The 15,690-nt window shown below is 39.8% G+C and overlaps 1 protein-coding gene across 5 annotated transcripts in view; it reads right to left on the reverse strand.

The window, feature by feature from the left end:
• The window catches only part of dagla (diacylglycerol lipase alpha), a 174,109-nt gene that overhangs the window by 27,412 nt on the left and 131,007 nt on the right, over positions 1 to 15,690 (reverse strand). For all 5 annotated transcript variants that reach the window (XM_033039052.1, XM_033039049.1, XM_033039051.1 and 2 more), the window contains 7 exons: positions 14,477 to 14,554; positions 8,454 to 8,578; positions 5,340 to 5,499; positions 3,577 to 3,660; positions 2,965 to 3,042; positions 2,475 to 2,555; positions 308 to 450 (listed from right to left, as the gene is read on the reverse strand). In XM_033039052.1, coding sequence (XP_032894943.1) covers positions 308 to 450; positions 2,475 to 2,555; positions 2,965 to 3,042; positions 3,577 to 3,660; positions 5,340 to 5,499; positions 8,454 to 8,578; positions 14,477 to 14,554 — 749 coding nt within the window. The remainder of the gene's footprint in view (positions 1 to 307; positions 451 to 2,474; positions 2,556 to 2,964; positions 3,043 to 3,576; positions 3,661 to 5,339; positions 5,500 to 8,453; positions 8,579 to 14,476; positions 14,555 to 15,690) is intronic.

Consider the following 15,690-nt stretch of genomic DNA (forward strand, 5'->3'; position numbering starts at 1 on the left):
GCACAGACAGCACAAGAAATCAAGATTGGACCTGGGTCGCTAGAGCTGAGAGACACCAGCTCTACTTGCTCTACCACATTTCTGCCTATGTAACAATGTGCAGTAATGTGCTATCAAAGTAATGCCGTGTTTCTTTAAAACTAAAACTATTTTGTAAATAGTAGTTTTACTTATTCAAAGTGCTATAGCTTAGAGGGAGATGTATTCCTATAGTTACTGTTTTTGGTGTAATTGAATCGCTTGATTCTATAACTCTAAACTGAGCAAGGATGATATGCAACACAACATTAGCCTTGTATGAACTTACCTAAGTAGACCCCCAGGTGGAGAGTAAGCATAACAGCGTAGAGTAGGATACTGTGGTCTGAGCAGGAAGGAAAGAATAGCTGCTGTTCCAGCTCCTAAAGAATGTCCAACCACAACTAACCCATAATGCTTGGTCCCTTTCCCCTGTTGATGGATAAGAGAAGCACAAAGGTTGGTAACATTTATTTTGTCTTTCCTTCTCTTGTCACCTTGTGGACATGAAAGGCCGGTAACCAAATGGTAAACTTTTTGTTTTAAGAAAATGATTATTAATTTCAGTCAGACTGCTCGATAATATAGTTTTAATTTACTTATAACAGTCTATTTTGACCACAGATGAAACGATGTAAGGAATATTAAAACCATGCCTTTGGATTCCAGTTTCCAAAGTTTTCCAGTTATTGTAAAAAAAATAATTAGCTTTCCCAAATTTGTTAGTTAAAAATGGAAGCTCAATGTATGTGGAATTTAAATGGGCGAATGTAGAGCTGGCCCAATGTTTCCAAAACAGAAAATACTCAACAGCCCAGGTGAATCTGTTCCCAAGTGAATTTCGGTCTCGACCCAAAACGTCACCCATTCCTTCTCTCCAGAGATGCTACCTGTCCTGCTGAGTTACTCCAGCATTTTGTGTCTATCTTTGAATCTATTTCCACTTCTACTTGTTTTACCTACAATCCTTTGCTCAAAATATACTTTCACCAGGTCTTCTCACACTGTTAATGTCAGCCTTCACTGAGTTAGGACATCAACTTGAGGACAACCTTATCCCTTTCCAATAACTAGCTTGAAACCTACAGAATTATAGTCACTGATCCTAAAGTGTTCTCCACCGACATTTCCACCACCTACCCAATTTCACTCCATAGCTAAGGTTGAGTCCTGCCCCATATTTTTCTTGGATGCATTCTGCCTCATCTTACCGCCATCTTTGCACTTAATCAATTCCAATCGATATTAATAAAGCTAAAATTTCCAACAGCTATAACCCTCTTACATCTTTCTGCAATTTGCTTACATCTGTGCCTTAAATGCCATTGACATTTGGGAGGCCTATAGTATAATCTCAACAGAGTGATCAACTCTCTTATTTCTAAATTCTACCCATTTGGGGGTCTTGTTTTAAATAATGGGTCCCCCATGAATTATGACTGTAGAAATACAATGGATTGAATTTTGCTGGTAAATGGCAGTAGTTTAATTCAATCTACCAACCTTTGTGCAGTTGAGTGCCAGCAAGTTAGAGACCTCCATACATGTGAATTCAGGTACAGTCAGAAATGCACCAAAAGTTGATCTCTTATTATGGTCCGTTGCTGGACTCAAGATTCCCCAGTATCCCGCTGATGCAGGATTCACCACTGCTGTTAGACTTGACATTAGGTTTCAAGGACAATTTATTTCACTTAGGATCACAACCGGAGAGCAGTGCTGAACTACTATCTACCTCTTTGGTGACCCTTGTACTATCCTTGATCGGACTTTGCTGGCTTTACCTTGCACTAAACATTATTATTCCCTTATCATGCATCTATATACTGTAAATGACTTGATTGTAATTGTGTATTGTCTTTCTGCTGACTGGATAGCACGCAACAAAAGCTTTTCACTATACGCGTGATAATAAACTAAACTGGAAGCAAATTTAGTAAAGTGAAGATAAGTTCCTTTTAATTATTTTGCATTTAGTTTAAGTCTTTAATTGTTTAGAAACATTTCTAAATCATGGTTTCTCCATTTTATTGCTTGGGTCTGTGCCACTGCTGAGAGTTAAGTTGCTGAATTCCAGGATATAGTAAAAAGAATCCTCAGCAATTAACTACCTGTCAACTATAGGTGGTGAATCATACCAGTATCATCGAGGCCAACGTACATGGAGCTCACAAAATAAGTTAACAAGTTATTATCTCAGTATAGGCAACAGGCCTTGCATGAAAAGACATTGGACTTGCATAGCCGGGAATTCATCATCCAATTATGGGAAAACAAGTAATGAGCATTTCAAGTTGATGCCCCTCATTTAATTGATCACATCTGATATTTAACCAAGACGTATTGTAATCCTTCCCTTCACTCTGCTGTAAGATAAGACATGGTGATTTCAATTCAGAAACATCATACATTTAGTTTGTTTCTATCTATATTTTATAACATAAGTTGTTCCATACCAGGTCACGGCCAAAGGCTTGAGAGAGAATCATCTCCTGTTCCAGTTTCTTTTTAATATATTCAGCAGATAGAACCATCCCCTGTAAAAGAAGCAAATATCTTGTAAAAATAAATTGTAATTGCAAGCTTTTAATTTGATTAATAATGTGGTAAAGAGTGGAAAATAAAATAAAAGGACGACTAAAATCTACCTCCAACTTGAAATACATGATTCATACTTCCCGATCACTTGCCTCTCCACGCTCCCCCCTCCCTCCCTCTCACTTCTTACTGGGCTTTGTCCTGACCTTGCCTCTCTTTTTTCCAGTTGCCTCACCCCACTCCATCAGTCTGAAGGCGGGTCCCAACCCAAAATATAGCCTGTGCATTCCCTCAACAGATGCTGCCTGATCCGCTGAGATCCTCCCGCATCTCCAGTTTCTAGTGTCTCCAGTAGTTATTTTATTTATGGCTATATCAAATAAAAGATAAGGCAAACATTCTACTCACCTTATGACCAAGCCAAGTTCCATGATGTCCCTCTACTGGCAATCGTTCAGCATCCCCAGTCAAATCAGTCAGAGCATCCTGTCAGCAGAAATAGAATACCACAAAACATACAGAAATGTATATAAGCGTATATAAGCTTGGTGTCTTTGGTTGCCAGTCAGTAGTTTTTATTCTCCATTTTTTGGTTCAGTTTTCTTGACTTCATACAGCCTGATTACTTTGTTTGTTTACCTACACAAACATGTATCTGTTTGTAAAACATATAAATTAGTACTGCTGTTAAGGCTATGCATAAGTGTGCTTGTTTTTCTGCCTTCCAATGTAGTTAAGTATCGCAATTAATTTGTGTATCTTTATCTCTAAGGAGCCTATACGCACTTATCAACTGTCCGCTTGTGTCCGGACACAGTAAAAGTAACAGTCTCGAAATGTGCAATTGAAATATTCTGTGGCTTTTATATAAAACAATAAAATTATTTAAGTATTGAAAGTTGGAAGATCAACCATTCTTCTATCTTAATTTGAAGCCTTGTCACAATGGATACCTGGCTCACAGAGTGAGCCAGAATTTCTGTCATCACCTACAATTTTCGAATATCGATAAATCCTCACCTTTGGTGAAAGCGTCCCCCGAATACTGATCACCACCTTTTTCTTCATATGATCTACAGCAACATAAAATGGCGTCTCAAATACCTAAAGAGAGTAAAATTAATATAATACGAATAAACAGTTTTATCATAGTGAAATTGGAAGAAACTAAGAGATTCATCCAAAAAGCCCTTAGATTAATTATAATGAATGAATTAGAACAAGTAGTTAATATTTTGCATATCACGACTTTTAATTTAAATGATATAGGTACTGGTTCACTCCATAATTAAACAATTGAGTCTGCTTGAAAAACAGGAGTGACAGTTCTTTGCAGTAAAATTACCTCAATTACAAGATCTTCAAAATTTACTATTGTTTCCTTTCTAAGCTGCGAATAATTAACCCAGCATATTTTTCCAATATTAAATTCATGCAGACTCCTGCTATTGATTATGACTTTCAATTTGCCACCACAGTAATGACTTTGTCGAGTCAAAGGTTCATCGATTAAGCACGAGAAGCCGAGAGCATATATTTCACGGTGACATTGCAGTGCAATATTGAAGAAATCTGCATTGTAATAATGGATCAGACATTAAATATTGCTCTGTGACGTATATGTTAAAGATCGCATGGCATTACTTGAAGAGCAATACTGAGTTCCTCATATTATGGCCCACATTTCTGCCTTATACCACCAAAAATAAGCTTACATGATTTACTTGATTGCTGTTTGTTTCATAATTAAAGCTTTACGTGAAAAAAGTAAACAAACAATTCTTTTGAACTCTCATTTCTTGAGCGCAGAGCAGATGACGAGCCTTCACATTATGGAAATCACAACATACACCGTTTCACAGGAACACAAGTATCCCACTCCCCCTACCTATAAATGTGCAAATGCCAGTAGTGGTGAATGTACATGGAGGTTTACTGAATATGGAAGGTCTACAATAACAAGTAGCAAAAGGATCATGTATTTCAATATTCACCTTGCAATTTCTTGGCAGGAACTTGTGCTTTATTAATGTCTATTGTTTTAGTGGGTTATGGCTACAGATGTATTTTATAAATTTCCCAGATGGTCAGCAGTAACAAGCAAAGGGGAAATAAGAAATGAATCAGTTAAATATTTTAGCTAGTGCACCTGCCATTTTATATGGCAGTAAAACTGACCCCATCTGAGACAGATAAGATTTCTATGTAAATTTTAATTGAATAATAGATGGAGTTTGGTGGGAGAAAATATTCCCTGCTGAAGATGTGTTACCATAGTGACAAAGGTTTCTTGTATTGTATAATATCTGCTGATTATTTCTTTTAAGGGTTGTTACTGATGACAATCTTCAAAATGCGCTCACATGCTGCTTGCAAGATAGTGTGATCATTCAATCAGCACCCTAAGCCACAGTGTGGCATAAGTAAATACAAGCATATGACATTAATGGTCAATTTTCAGCAGGTCACTATAATATGTCGAGATTGATATATGTTTATTTTATAATAACAAGAATTAATTATATTAACAAGATTGAGGAGGGGGGTCTACAACTCCTCCACCTTTTGTCGTGGGGTGGACTGACTGACACCTCCCTCCCCCCACATCACCCCAATCTTTTCCACAACACACTGCCCCGGCCAGCAATATTTGAATTGGTGGAGAGGTGGAATATTGCATTGGGGGACCAGCTCTCCCAATTAGTCTAGTTAGTAAGTACTATTAGAGCTGGAGATTTTCCCGATTCCTGGACGAACCGAATAATTACCATTCAGTAACGTACCGCATCGTGGCAAGAAGTATATACGATGTCTACTGATGAAAAATTCTCATCCAGAAAGTGACGTTTGATGGCAATGACATTGCAATTGCAACAGTTGTCTTCTTCAACTGTCACACTTGGCACATACCTGGCTCGCAAAGGATGACAAAAAGAGCAACACCTGGCAAATGGAAGAAAATGATGTAATTAAAAAAGAATGAATCATGATTCATCTACTTTCCAGTTGCACAGGCCTTATTGAACATCTGAAACAACCTGTTAATCTGCACCCACTCAACAGTGTGAAGTGTACTGTTGATCATTGTTGAGTAATACTCAAGTACTAGGGTGTGCACTATGACTATACTCTGGTTTATAGCATAACTTAAATTATGTTTAGTTTAGATATACGAACTATCAATCACCTGGTCACAGAAGGTCAATGTTATCCTACTTTCTCATTCACGCCTCACACATTAGGGACAATTTTTCAGAAGCCAATTAACTTACAAATGTTCAATAACTACACATTAACTGTGGGGTGACTACCTATTTCAGATCAAATAGTTTAGTTTTATTGTGTCTCTCCAGTAGATTAATAATTTAAAATAACCTTTAAAAATGTAATATTTAAAAACATACAGTAAATGATTTCTAACTACTGCATGTGCAAGTACTCCATAGTTTTATCTTTAGAACATATAATAATATTATAGAGACACAGCTTTTTAATTAAAAGGCACATTCACATGGGTTGATATTCAAACTAGGTGGATAATCTTTGTGCATTCGTTTGCAACGCTTTATGTTTGTATTCAAATAATTACATGTAAATATTCAGATATTGCCCATGTATTATACAATTATCAAGTCAAGTCAAGTCACATTTATTTATATAGCACATTTAAAAAACAACTCTCGTTGGCCAAAGTGCTTTACATTTATTATAAGAATAGCACAACAAAACAAACTACATACATATACATGTAGCCTTCACTCAGAAGACGTCAGGAAAGGCTTGGGAGTATAGATTAGTCTTTAGTCTTGACTTAAAAGAGTCGATGGAGGGGGCAGTTCTGATGGGAAAGGGGATGCTGTTCCACAGTCTAGGGGCTGCAACCGCAAAGGCGCGGTCGCCCCTGAGCTTATGCCTAGACCGTGGGATATTCAGCAGCCCCAAGTCGGCCGATCTGAGGGGCCTGGAGGTGGAGTGGTGGGTGTACAATTATCTTTGTACTTTGCATTAGTTGTCCTTCACATGGCAATAAAATGATGAACTTAAAGTTCAAATTAACCTGCTTATTATTAAAATCCAAAATCTATCGGATAGTCAGTTTATACAGATGCTTATCATTCTGAAGTATCATCTTAAATATAGCTGCTCTTACATCCTAGTACCTTGACAGCTGTTTAAAATCATATTATTCTTCTTAAACTGCAAAATATTTGTTGACTGATTGAAAGGAAAACTACATTTTAAAAATGTTAGTGGCAGCAGTCGAGATCTACCATGGAGTTAAGAGAAAGCAGCAGGAGTACTTGACAACAAAAAAGAGAACTGTAAGCAGAGGGAGAAAATTAGCAGCTGCAGGAAACATAGGAGGAAAACACAAAGTGCTATAGTAAAGCCCCTGTCCCACTTACTTGTCCTTGGCATGCTAATTACGTGACCTCATGGTCGCGTTGAGGCGCGATGATCCAGCGCGACTTCATGCATCCGCACAGCCGTCTGGAGCGCATGACGTCATTTGAAGATGAACACAAATTGCAGGAGTAACTCAGCGGGACTGGAAGCATCTCTGGAGAGAAGCAATGGGTGATGTTTCGTGTCAAGACCCTTCTTCAATCTGAAAGAACGTTCTTGACCCAAAACGTCATCCATTCCTTCTCTCCAGAGATGCTGCTGGTCCCGCTGAGTTACTCCAGCATTTTGTGTCTATCTTCAATTTTCTTGGCCCTGCTCTAGGAGTAGAAGTGGGGGCAGATCCGGACCATAACGGTCGTGAGCCCCAGGCCGAGCTCGGCGATCGTTTGCCTGCTTCTGCTGCTGTTGGAGGTGAGGCATTGCGTCGCGCCAGGGTCTTGGGCCTGTCCCACTTTGGCCGTCAGTTACGCGACAGGCCGGTGGCGCGTGAAGATTTCGTTCGCTACAAAATTTCGGAGCGCCGCGCGATATCGTGCACAACTCCATACCCCTCCGCGCTGCTCAGTGGGACCAGCCCCGCACGGCCACACGATGCTCGTGCACCTCAACGCAACGACGAGGTCGCGTAATTTGCGTGCCAAGGGCACATAAGTGGGACAGGGCCTTAACCCAGTGGGCTCGGCAGCATCTGTGGAATGAATAGTCAACGTTTCATGTTGGAACGTCACGGTGGCGCAGCGGTAGAGTTACTGCCTTACAGCAAAATACCGCGCCAGAGACCCGGGTTCGATCCCGACTACGGGTGCTGTCTGTATGGAGTTTGTACGTTCTCCCCGTGGGTTTTCTCCCAGATCTTCGGTTTCCTCCCACACTCCAAAGACGTACAGGTTTGTAGGTTAATTGGCTTGGTTAATTGGCTTGATAAAAATGTTAAATTGTCCAGTGCTGAGTAATGCGCTACCAAGAGATTTTCAGCGTACTACATCCAGATCCAGATCCATGAAGCAATCCTCAGACCAATTTATTAATGGTCCCGACCCAAAACGTCACCATTCTTTACCCTCCACAGATGCTGCCCGACCCCACTCCAGCACTTTATGTTTTGCTCAAGAACATCTGCATTTCCTTGTGTCTCCCGTAGGAGGTGGAAACTGGCTTGGAAAAGAAAGAAAAAAGTAAATGGAATAACATACATGGGAGGATAATTAGGACAAATTAAAGAAAAGAGGAAGACGACAGCAACATTGAGAATGGAACACAGAAAGTAAGCACAGAATCAGAACAAGGTAAGCCATATTTTTTAGATTTATACCTCACCCGAAGTCTGATAATAACTGATGAAAGCTAACCTGCTTCCATCCTTTTTAGCTTAAGCACATATATGCACACTATTTGCACAATAATTGAACGGTATAATGATTAAAAACTGGTATTTTGTGTTTAGTAAAATTATTTCACCACGTTTATAAAATAAAATGAGTGCTACTCACGAGCATGAGCTGGCCAGTTTGCAGATTCCACAGGTTGGGTTTTGCATTAAATACAAGGGCCAGCCGTAGGCAGCCAGTGCAAAGTGCATGTAGTAGCACACTTCCTTATACATGTGCATTTCTTGCTAAAAAAAAAAAAAAGATACTTTCTCAAAGACTAAAAATGCATTTTGTTATAAATAATATATTTGCATGGTACAAATAATATAGTAAATTATCCCAAAGTTCTTCACTAGAGCATCGTCAAACAAAATTTGCCACAGGCCCACTTAAAGGGATTATTATATGAGGGCAAATGACCAAAACTTGGTCAAAGAAACAAGTTTTGAGCAAGACGGAAAAGGACACATGCTGTTTCTAGATCATAGGGCTTATACAATTGAAGGCATATCCATAATTTGGTCGCAGAAATATTGGCTGGCTGGAAGGATGGAGAAGGTTGTAGAGAAAGTGAGAAACATGGCCAGACTGAGAACATTAAAATTAAGTCTGGACGGTGAGGACAAAGGTGATGGATGAACATAATTTGGAGTTATCTTAAACTTAGACAACTTTATTTTTACAGATGATAGAGCAAAGTAGACGGGTCACAAGTCATCAAATTCTACAAATTTGGAGCATTAAACGAGGCCATACATCCCATATACTCTGTCTTGTCACTTATTTGGAAGCATGTATCTGCCCTTCTTAATCTCTGTTCTTCTAAACCGTTTTCCCTGTCAAAATGGTTGATAACTCAAGGACACATTTGAGTAAGTAATGAGAAAATAATTAATTTATGATACAACTACAATGATTTGAAATACAGTACTTTGAAGGGATCAGATTCAGCTATCATTCAAAACGTGATGATACTTGCTTATAAAGGAAATAAAATTACACGATTACAGTGAAAGGAAGTGGAACTGATTAGGTTGTCCCTTCAACATGTTGATTCAGGCACTTCAGACCAAATGCACTTGTCGATGCCGTAGGATTCAATGTCAACAAAAACTTTATAATTCAAATAACTAGCTTTCAGCACTTGGTTTTCACTCCCAGTAGAGGGCACTGCTTTGCCTCAATTTTCATTCCATTTCAATGTCTGGTCTATAATTCAAAACATTTCCACCTTGATGGATATTTGGGGTCCACCATTTTCTCAATGCAACAAAACAGCACAATGAAATTCATTCTGTCAACACCAAACAGCTTATTAAAACAAAATATTCCTTTAATGGTGTACAGTACAATTGTGTACAGTTTTGGTCTCCAAATCTGAGGAAAGACATTCTTGCCTTAGAGGGAGTACAGAGAAGGTTCACCAGACTGATTCCTGGGATGTCAGGACTTTCATATGAAGAAAGACTGGATAGACTCGGATTGTACTCGCTAGAATTTAGAAGATTGAGGGGGGATCTTACAGAAACTTACAAAATTCTTAGGGGGTTGGACAGGCTAGATGCAGGAAGATTGTTCCAGATGTTGGGGAAGTCCAGGACAAGGGGTCACAGTTTAAGGATAAATGGGAAATCCTTTAGGACCGAGATGAGAAAAACATTTTTCACGCAGAGAGTGGTGAGTCTCTGGAACTCTCTGCCACAGAAGATAGTTGAGGCCAGTTCATTGGCTATATTTAAGAGGGAGTTAGATGTGGCCCTTGTTGCTAAAGGGATCAGGGGGTATGGAGAGAAGGCAGGTACAGGATACTGAGTTGGATGATCAGCCATGATCATATTGAATGGCGGTGCAGGCTCGAAGGGCCGAATGGCCTACTCATGCACCCATTTTCTATGTTTCTATGTTTAAGGAAGAATCAAAATAAAGCTTCCTTTCATTACGCCTACATGTTTTTGGCAGGTTTGTCAAATTTCACAATTGGGACAGAAAAACAGAAAATTTGAGCATATTTCATCACAGGTTTTCCATCTGTAAATCAATGAGGACTGCCAGGGATCCATCAGTGGATTAATAATTCTCTATCAATTTACTGCAATATAACATTCACAGTAGAATGATAAATGCTGTCAACAACAGTCAAGAACATGTCTGAATGAAACAAATGATCAAAAAAGTCAGAAAAATCAACCTTCAGTGTAAATGCTCACACGAAGCTTGTAATTTGAGCATCTTATTGGGATGTATCACAGCATGGTTTGAAACGGTTCCATCCAAGACCACAAGAAATTGCAAAGAGTTGTGGATGTAGCCCATACCATCACACAAATCAGCCTGACTTAGATTGACTCCATCTACACTTCACGCTGCCTCAGCAAGGCCGCCAGCATAATCAAGGGCCAGCCTCACCCGGGCCACTCCCTTTTCTCTCCTCTCTCATCTGACAAGAAGTACACAAATTTGAAAACGCATACATCCAGATTCAGGAAGAGTTTCTTCCCAGCAGTTACCTGGCAACTAAATGGTCTTTTCATCAGATGGAGTGCATTCCTGGCCTACCATCAACCTCATTGGAGTCCTTTGAACTATCTTTGATTGAACTTTATCAGACTTCAATGTTATATCTTGCACTAAATGTTGTATCCTTTATCTGTTCACTGTGGACGGTTTGATTGAATTCATGTAGAGTCTATTCTTTGACTTGATAGCACGCAAACAAAAATGTTTCACTGTACCTCGGTACACGTAACAATAATAAACTAAACCATTCAGTTATAATACCATAAAATTGCTGATATCTGATGGAAAATGCAATTTCAGAAGAATGAAGTTTTCAGAAGATGCTGGGGTAGGCAGAAAAAATGTTTAAATCTTGTTACATTCTAGTCAGTGGCTAATATTCTTGGTAAGAGGCAAATTATTTTTTAATTCTCAGTTTCTGTTGGGAACATCCTTTCAACTGGCTGCTATAAATTATCTTGTGGGGAGCAGCACGGTGGCACAGCTGTAGAGTTGCTGCCCCCCACAATTCGATCATGACTACGGGTGACCGTGTGTGTTTTCGCTGAGATCTTTGGTTTCCTCCCACACTCCAAAGATGTACAGGTTTGTAGGTTAATTGGCTTGGTATAATTGTAAATAGCCTCTAGTGTGTGTAAGATTGTGTTAATATGTGGGGATTGTTGGTCGGCACGGACTCGGAGAGCCGAAGGGCCTGTTTCTGTGCTGTACCTCTAAACTAAACTAATGGCTGAAAGTATCGATAGGGGAGTTGATGGGTATTTGTGAAAATAGAATGAGTTGCAGGGTTACTGGCAGGTAACGAGAAGGGGGAGGAACTAATGGGATTGCCCTGATGAGATGAAAATAGGAGCACGAGTAGTTCATTCAATTCTTCATGCCTGCTCAACCATTCATTACAATCATGGCTGAACCTATATATCAATGCTTTAGAAAATAGAACCATACAGCACAGGAACATGCCCTTCGGCCAATGTGTATGTGCCAAACATGATGCCAAATAAAGCTAATTCCTTCTGTCGGCAGATGATCCATATTCATATTCCCTTCATTTCCACGTTAACCATATAACCATATAACAATTACAGCACGGAAACAGGCCATCTCGGCCCTACAAGTCTGTGCCGAACAACTTTTTTCCCTTAGTCCCACCTGCCTGCACTCATACCATAACCCTCCATTCCCTTCTCATCCATATGCCTATCCAATTTATTTTTAAATGATACCAACGAACCTGCCTCCACCACTTCCACTGGAAGCTCATTCCACACCGCTACCACTCTCTGAGTAAAGAAGTTCCCCCTCATGTTACCCCTAAACTTCTGTCCCTTAATTCTGAAGTCATGTCCTCTTGTTTGAATCTTCCCTTTTCTCAAAGGGAAAAGCTGATCCACATCAACTCTGTCTATCCCTCGCATCATTTTAAAGACCTCTATCATGTCCCCCCTTAACCTTCTGCACTCCAGAGAATAAAGACCTAACTTATTCAACCTTTCTCTGTAACTTAGTTGTTGAAACCCAGGCAACATCTAAAATCCTCTTTAAACATCAACATATTATCTGCTTCCACCATCAACTCTGGCAACTAATCCCGGCACCAACCACTCTACTTTAAAACCTCGGGGGATAGGTTCTGACTAGATATCTATGCCTCTCATAATTTTATATACTTCAATCAGGTCTCTCTTGAGCCTCTGATGCTCCAGAGAAAACCATTTGTTTGTACAACCTTCTTATAGCTGTTATACTGTAATTCAGGTAGCATTCTGGCGAATCCCTTCCACACTCTATCAAAAGAATTCTGTAAGGGGGTGACCAGAACTGCACACAATAATCCAAATTTGGTATAAACAAGGTCTATAAAGCTGCAATTTCCTGACTCAATGACTTACCCGAAGATATCAAATATCTTCTTTACCATTCTATCTACAAGGTTTGGGTACTTTCTGGAAGCTATGGACTAGGACACCAATATCTCCACCCATATGTGTAACTGATTTGTATCCTGCTATACAGCTTTCTTCACTCTCTGCCAATTTCCCATCTCCATTTTCACCCAAATTATTCATATACATCAAGAACAGAGGTCCCATCAATGACCCTTGCAGAATGTCATTGGTCAGAGACCTCCAGCCATAACGATACCCTTCCACTGCTAACCTTTGTTTTCTCTGGGTAGCAAGTTCTGAATCCAATCTACCAAGACAATGTGGATCCCATGCCTTATTCTTTTTGATCATTGTTTTTGCTCTCTTCTTAAACTCATATCTTTATCCTTCCTAAAGCAGATAATTCCACAGATTCGCCACCATCTAGGTGATCAAACTTTTTTTCATCTCAGTCCTCAATGTCTATATACTTTTAAAACTCTGTGTGTGTGTGTGTGTGTGTGTGTGTGTGTGTGTGTGTGTGTGTGTGTGTGTGTGTGTGTGTGTGTGTGTGTGTGTGTGTGTGTGTGTGTGGGTATATGTCATTTTGCCTTTGAAACATATCTCCTCGAAAACCAGACGCAAAAACGCGGAGATTTTTACAATTTCAGTAGGGATTTAACTTATGATTTCATAAATGCACTCCGCACTAAATTCGGTCAATTATTTCCACAGATTTTGAATAAAGATGTTCACAAAACTCACTGTTTAAAATATAATCGTCGTTTGCCATTGTGACGTCAGCTGCTGATCCAGGCCCACCCGCCTCCTGCCCCCCCCCCCCCCCCGTGGATTAAAGGCGAAGAGAGATCGAGAAAGTTCCGCAGAACAAAGATTCTTCAGCTCCGTTCCGCTATAGGATCTTTGTTCTGCACATCGCGGTGTCAGCGGCACCTCATGTGCTGAACCTTCTCCTCACTGTCGACGCAGCTCGTGAAGCCCCGCCCGCGCGTTCATTCCAGCTGTGGGTTTCCAGAGTCAGAAGCCACTTCTCTCTCTCCCCTCATTTGGCCCACTCACTCGCTCCCCTCCACACCCCCCCCCCCCCCCCCCCCTCCCCTCTTCTCACTGTTGCCACATGTGGCGGCAGGCAGAAGATAGGACTGTTCGGTGAATTTAAGTAACTTTGTCAGCGGCAGAATCATGGAGACACTTGTGTATTGCGTAGGTAAGTTCTGCTATATGATTTTGGGTTGGTTGCAAAACCAAACATTTCACTATACCCAGGTATATGTGACAATAAAATATCTTTGAATTATTGAATATGATTGGAACTATTTTTGCGGATCTATTTTGTTCTCAGAATACAGGAATTCACTATAATAGCTAGTTGACAAGAAAACTGGATTGCAGAATAAATCACTTATTCAGATTTCATACATAGACAAAAGTGCTGGAGAAACTCAGCGGGTGTGACAGCATCTATGGAGCGATGGAAATAGGCAACGTTTCGGGCCAAAATCCTTCTGAAGTCTGAAGAAGGGTTTTGGCCCGAAACGTTGCCTATTTCCTTCGCTCCATAGATGCTGCCGCACCCGCTGAATTTCTCCAGCACTTTTGTCTACCTTCGATTTTCCAGCATCTGCAGTTCCTTCTTAAATATTCAGATTTCATTGTCCTTTAGCTCAGGATACATTACATATCAGCACTAGGCCAAAATCTTCCACAATGTCCAAAAATGTTTAAAAAAACACTCACGGCATTTTTCAAGTCAAGGTACTTTGTATTTCTGGTAACTGGAATTCCCGATAGAAAGGCCAAAATGTCATTATTTGCCTAGATGAGAGATAAATAAATAAAATCCTGTTACCGTAATCAGAGTATTCCAACACCATGGGCTTTTCCATGATCATCATGTCTTTTCATCCCTGTGCCATTGGAAGGCTGGACAGAAGATATCACCTAATTTACACTTTCAGATGATTTGTTTGCAGTTTTCGAAATATATTTTGAAATCTCCAGCCCCATAACTTTCTATGACATATAACATCCAACATATCAATTTGTTCATATTTTATGCAGAGTTTTATAATTGGGTTGAAAAAAGGTGTAAGGATTAATTTTTGATAATTAGTTTTAATCACACTGTTAAGTGCAAAACTAAATAATTGAATGGTTCAATGGACAAGCCTTTGCTTTTATAACCTCAAATAATTGAATAAAAAATTCTCATGTTATTCAAATACATTTTGTTCATTCACAAGGGTGGGGGGGCACAGGGACGTAGAGGTGGAGCTGCTGCCTTACAGTACCAAAGACCCGGGATTGATCCTGACTACGGGTGCTGTCTGTACGGAGTCTGTATGTTCTCCCTGTGGCCACGTGGGGGGTTTACCGGGTGCTCCGGTTTCCTCCCATACTCCAAAGACATACGGGTTTATAGGTTAATTGGCTTGGGTCAAATTGACCCCACTGTGTCGGATAGTGTTAGTGTATGGTATGATCATTGGTCGGTGCGGATTCGGTGGGCCTGTTTCTTCGTTATATCTCTAAAGTAAAGTCTAAAGTCACTCCTTGTTATCTACATAATCTCCTCAAATCTTACAGCCTTCATATCTCAATACTATCCCAAATGTTTCTTCTTCATTTGAGCACTCTTGGACCAAAAACTCAGAGGGGTTAGTGGAGATGTGCACTTCCTCAAAGAAGCTTTGAACACATTCATGTAACCTCCTTACCATCCAGAACAGATTGAGTCTCATTAGGACCTCAGTGTTTGGGTTGTTAGCCTGAGAGAGAATGCTATTACTCATTACCTTATTCTTCCAAATAATTTAGAGAATTGTATGGAAGAAGCATTGGTGATATTTTCCAGTTCATTAGATTTTGAAGCTTATAAGTCGCTCGCAAGTAACAACACGACATACAGTAATTAATTAAGAATAAAACATTATAGTTTAAATATGTCAATG

The sequence above is a fragment of the Amblyraja radiata genome, chromosome 20 (genome assembly GCF_010909765.2).
Source record: "Amblyraja radiata isolate CabotCenter1 chromosome 20, sAmbRad1.1.pri, whole genome shotgun sequence".
NCBI classification, from domain to species: Eukaryota; Metazoa; Chordata; class Chondrichthyes; order Rajiformes; family Rajidae; genus Amblyraja; species Amblyraja radiata.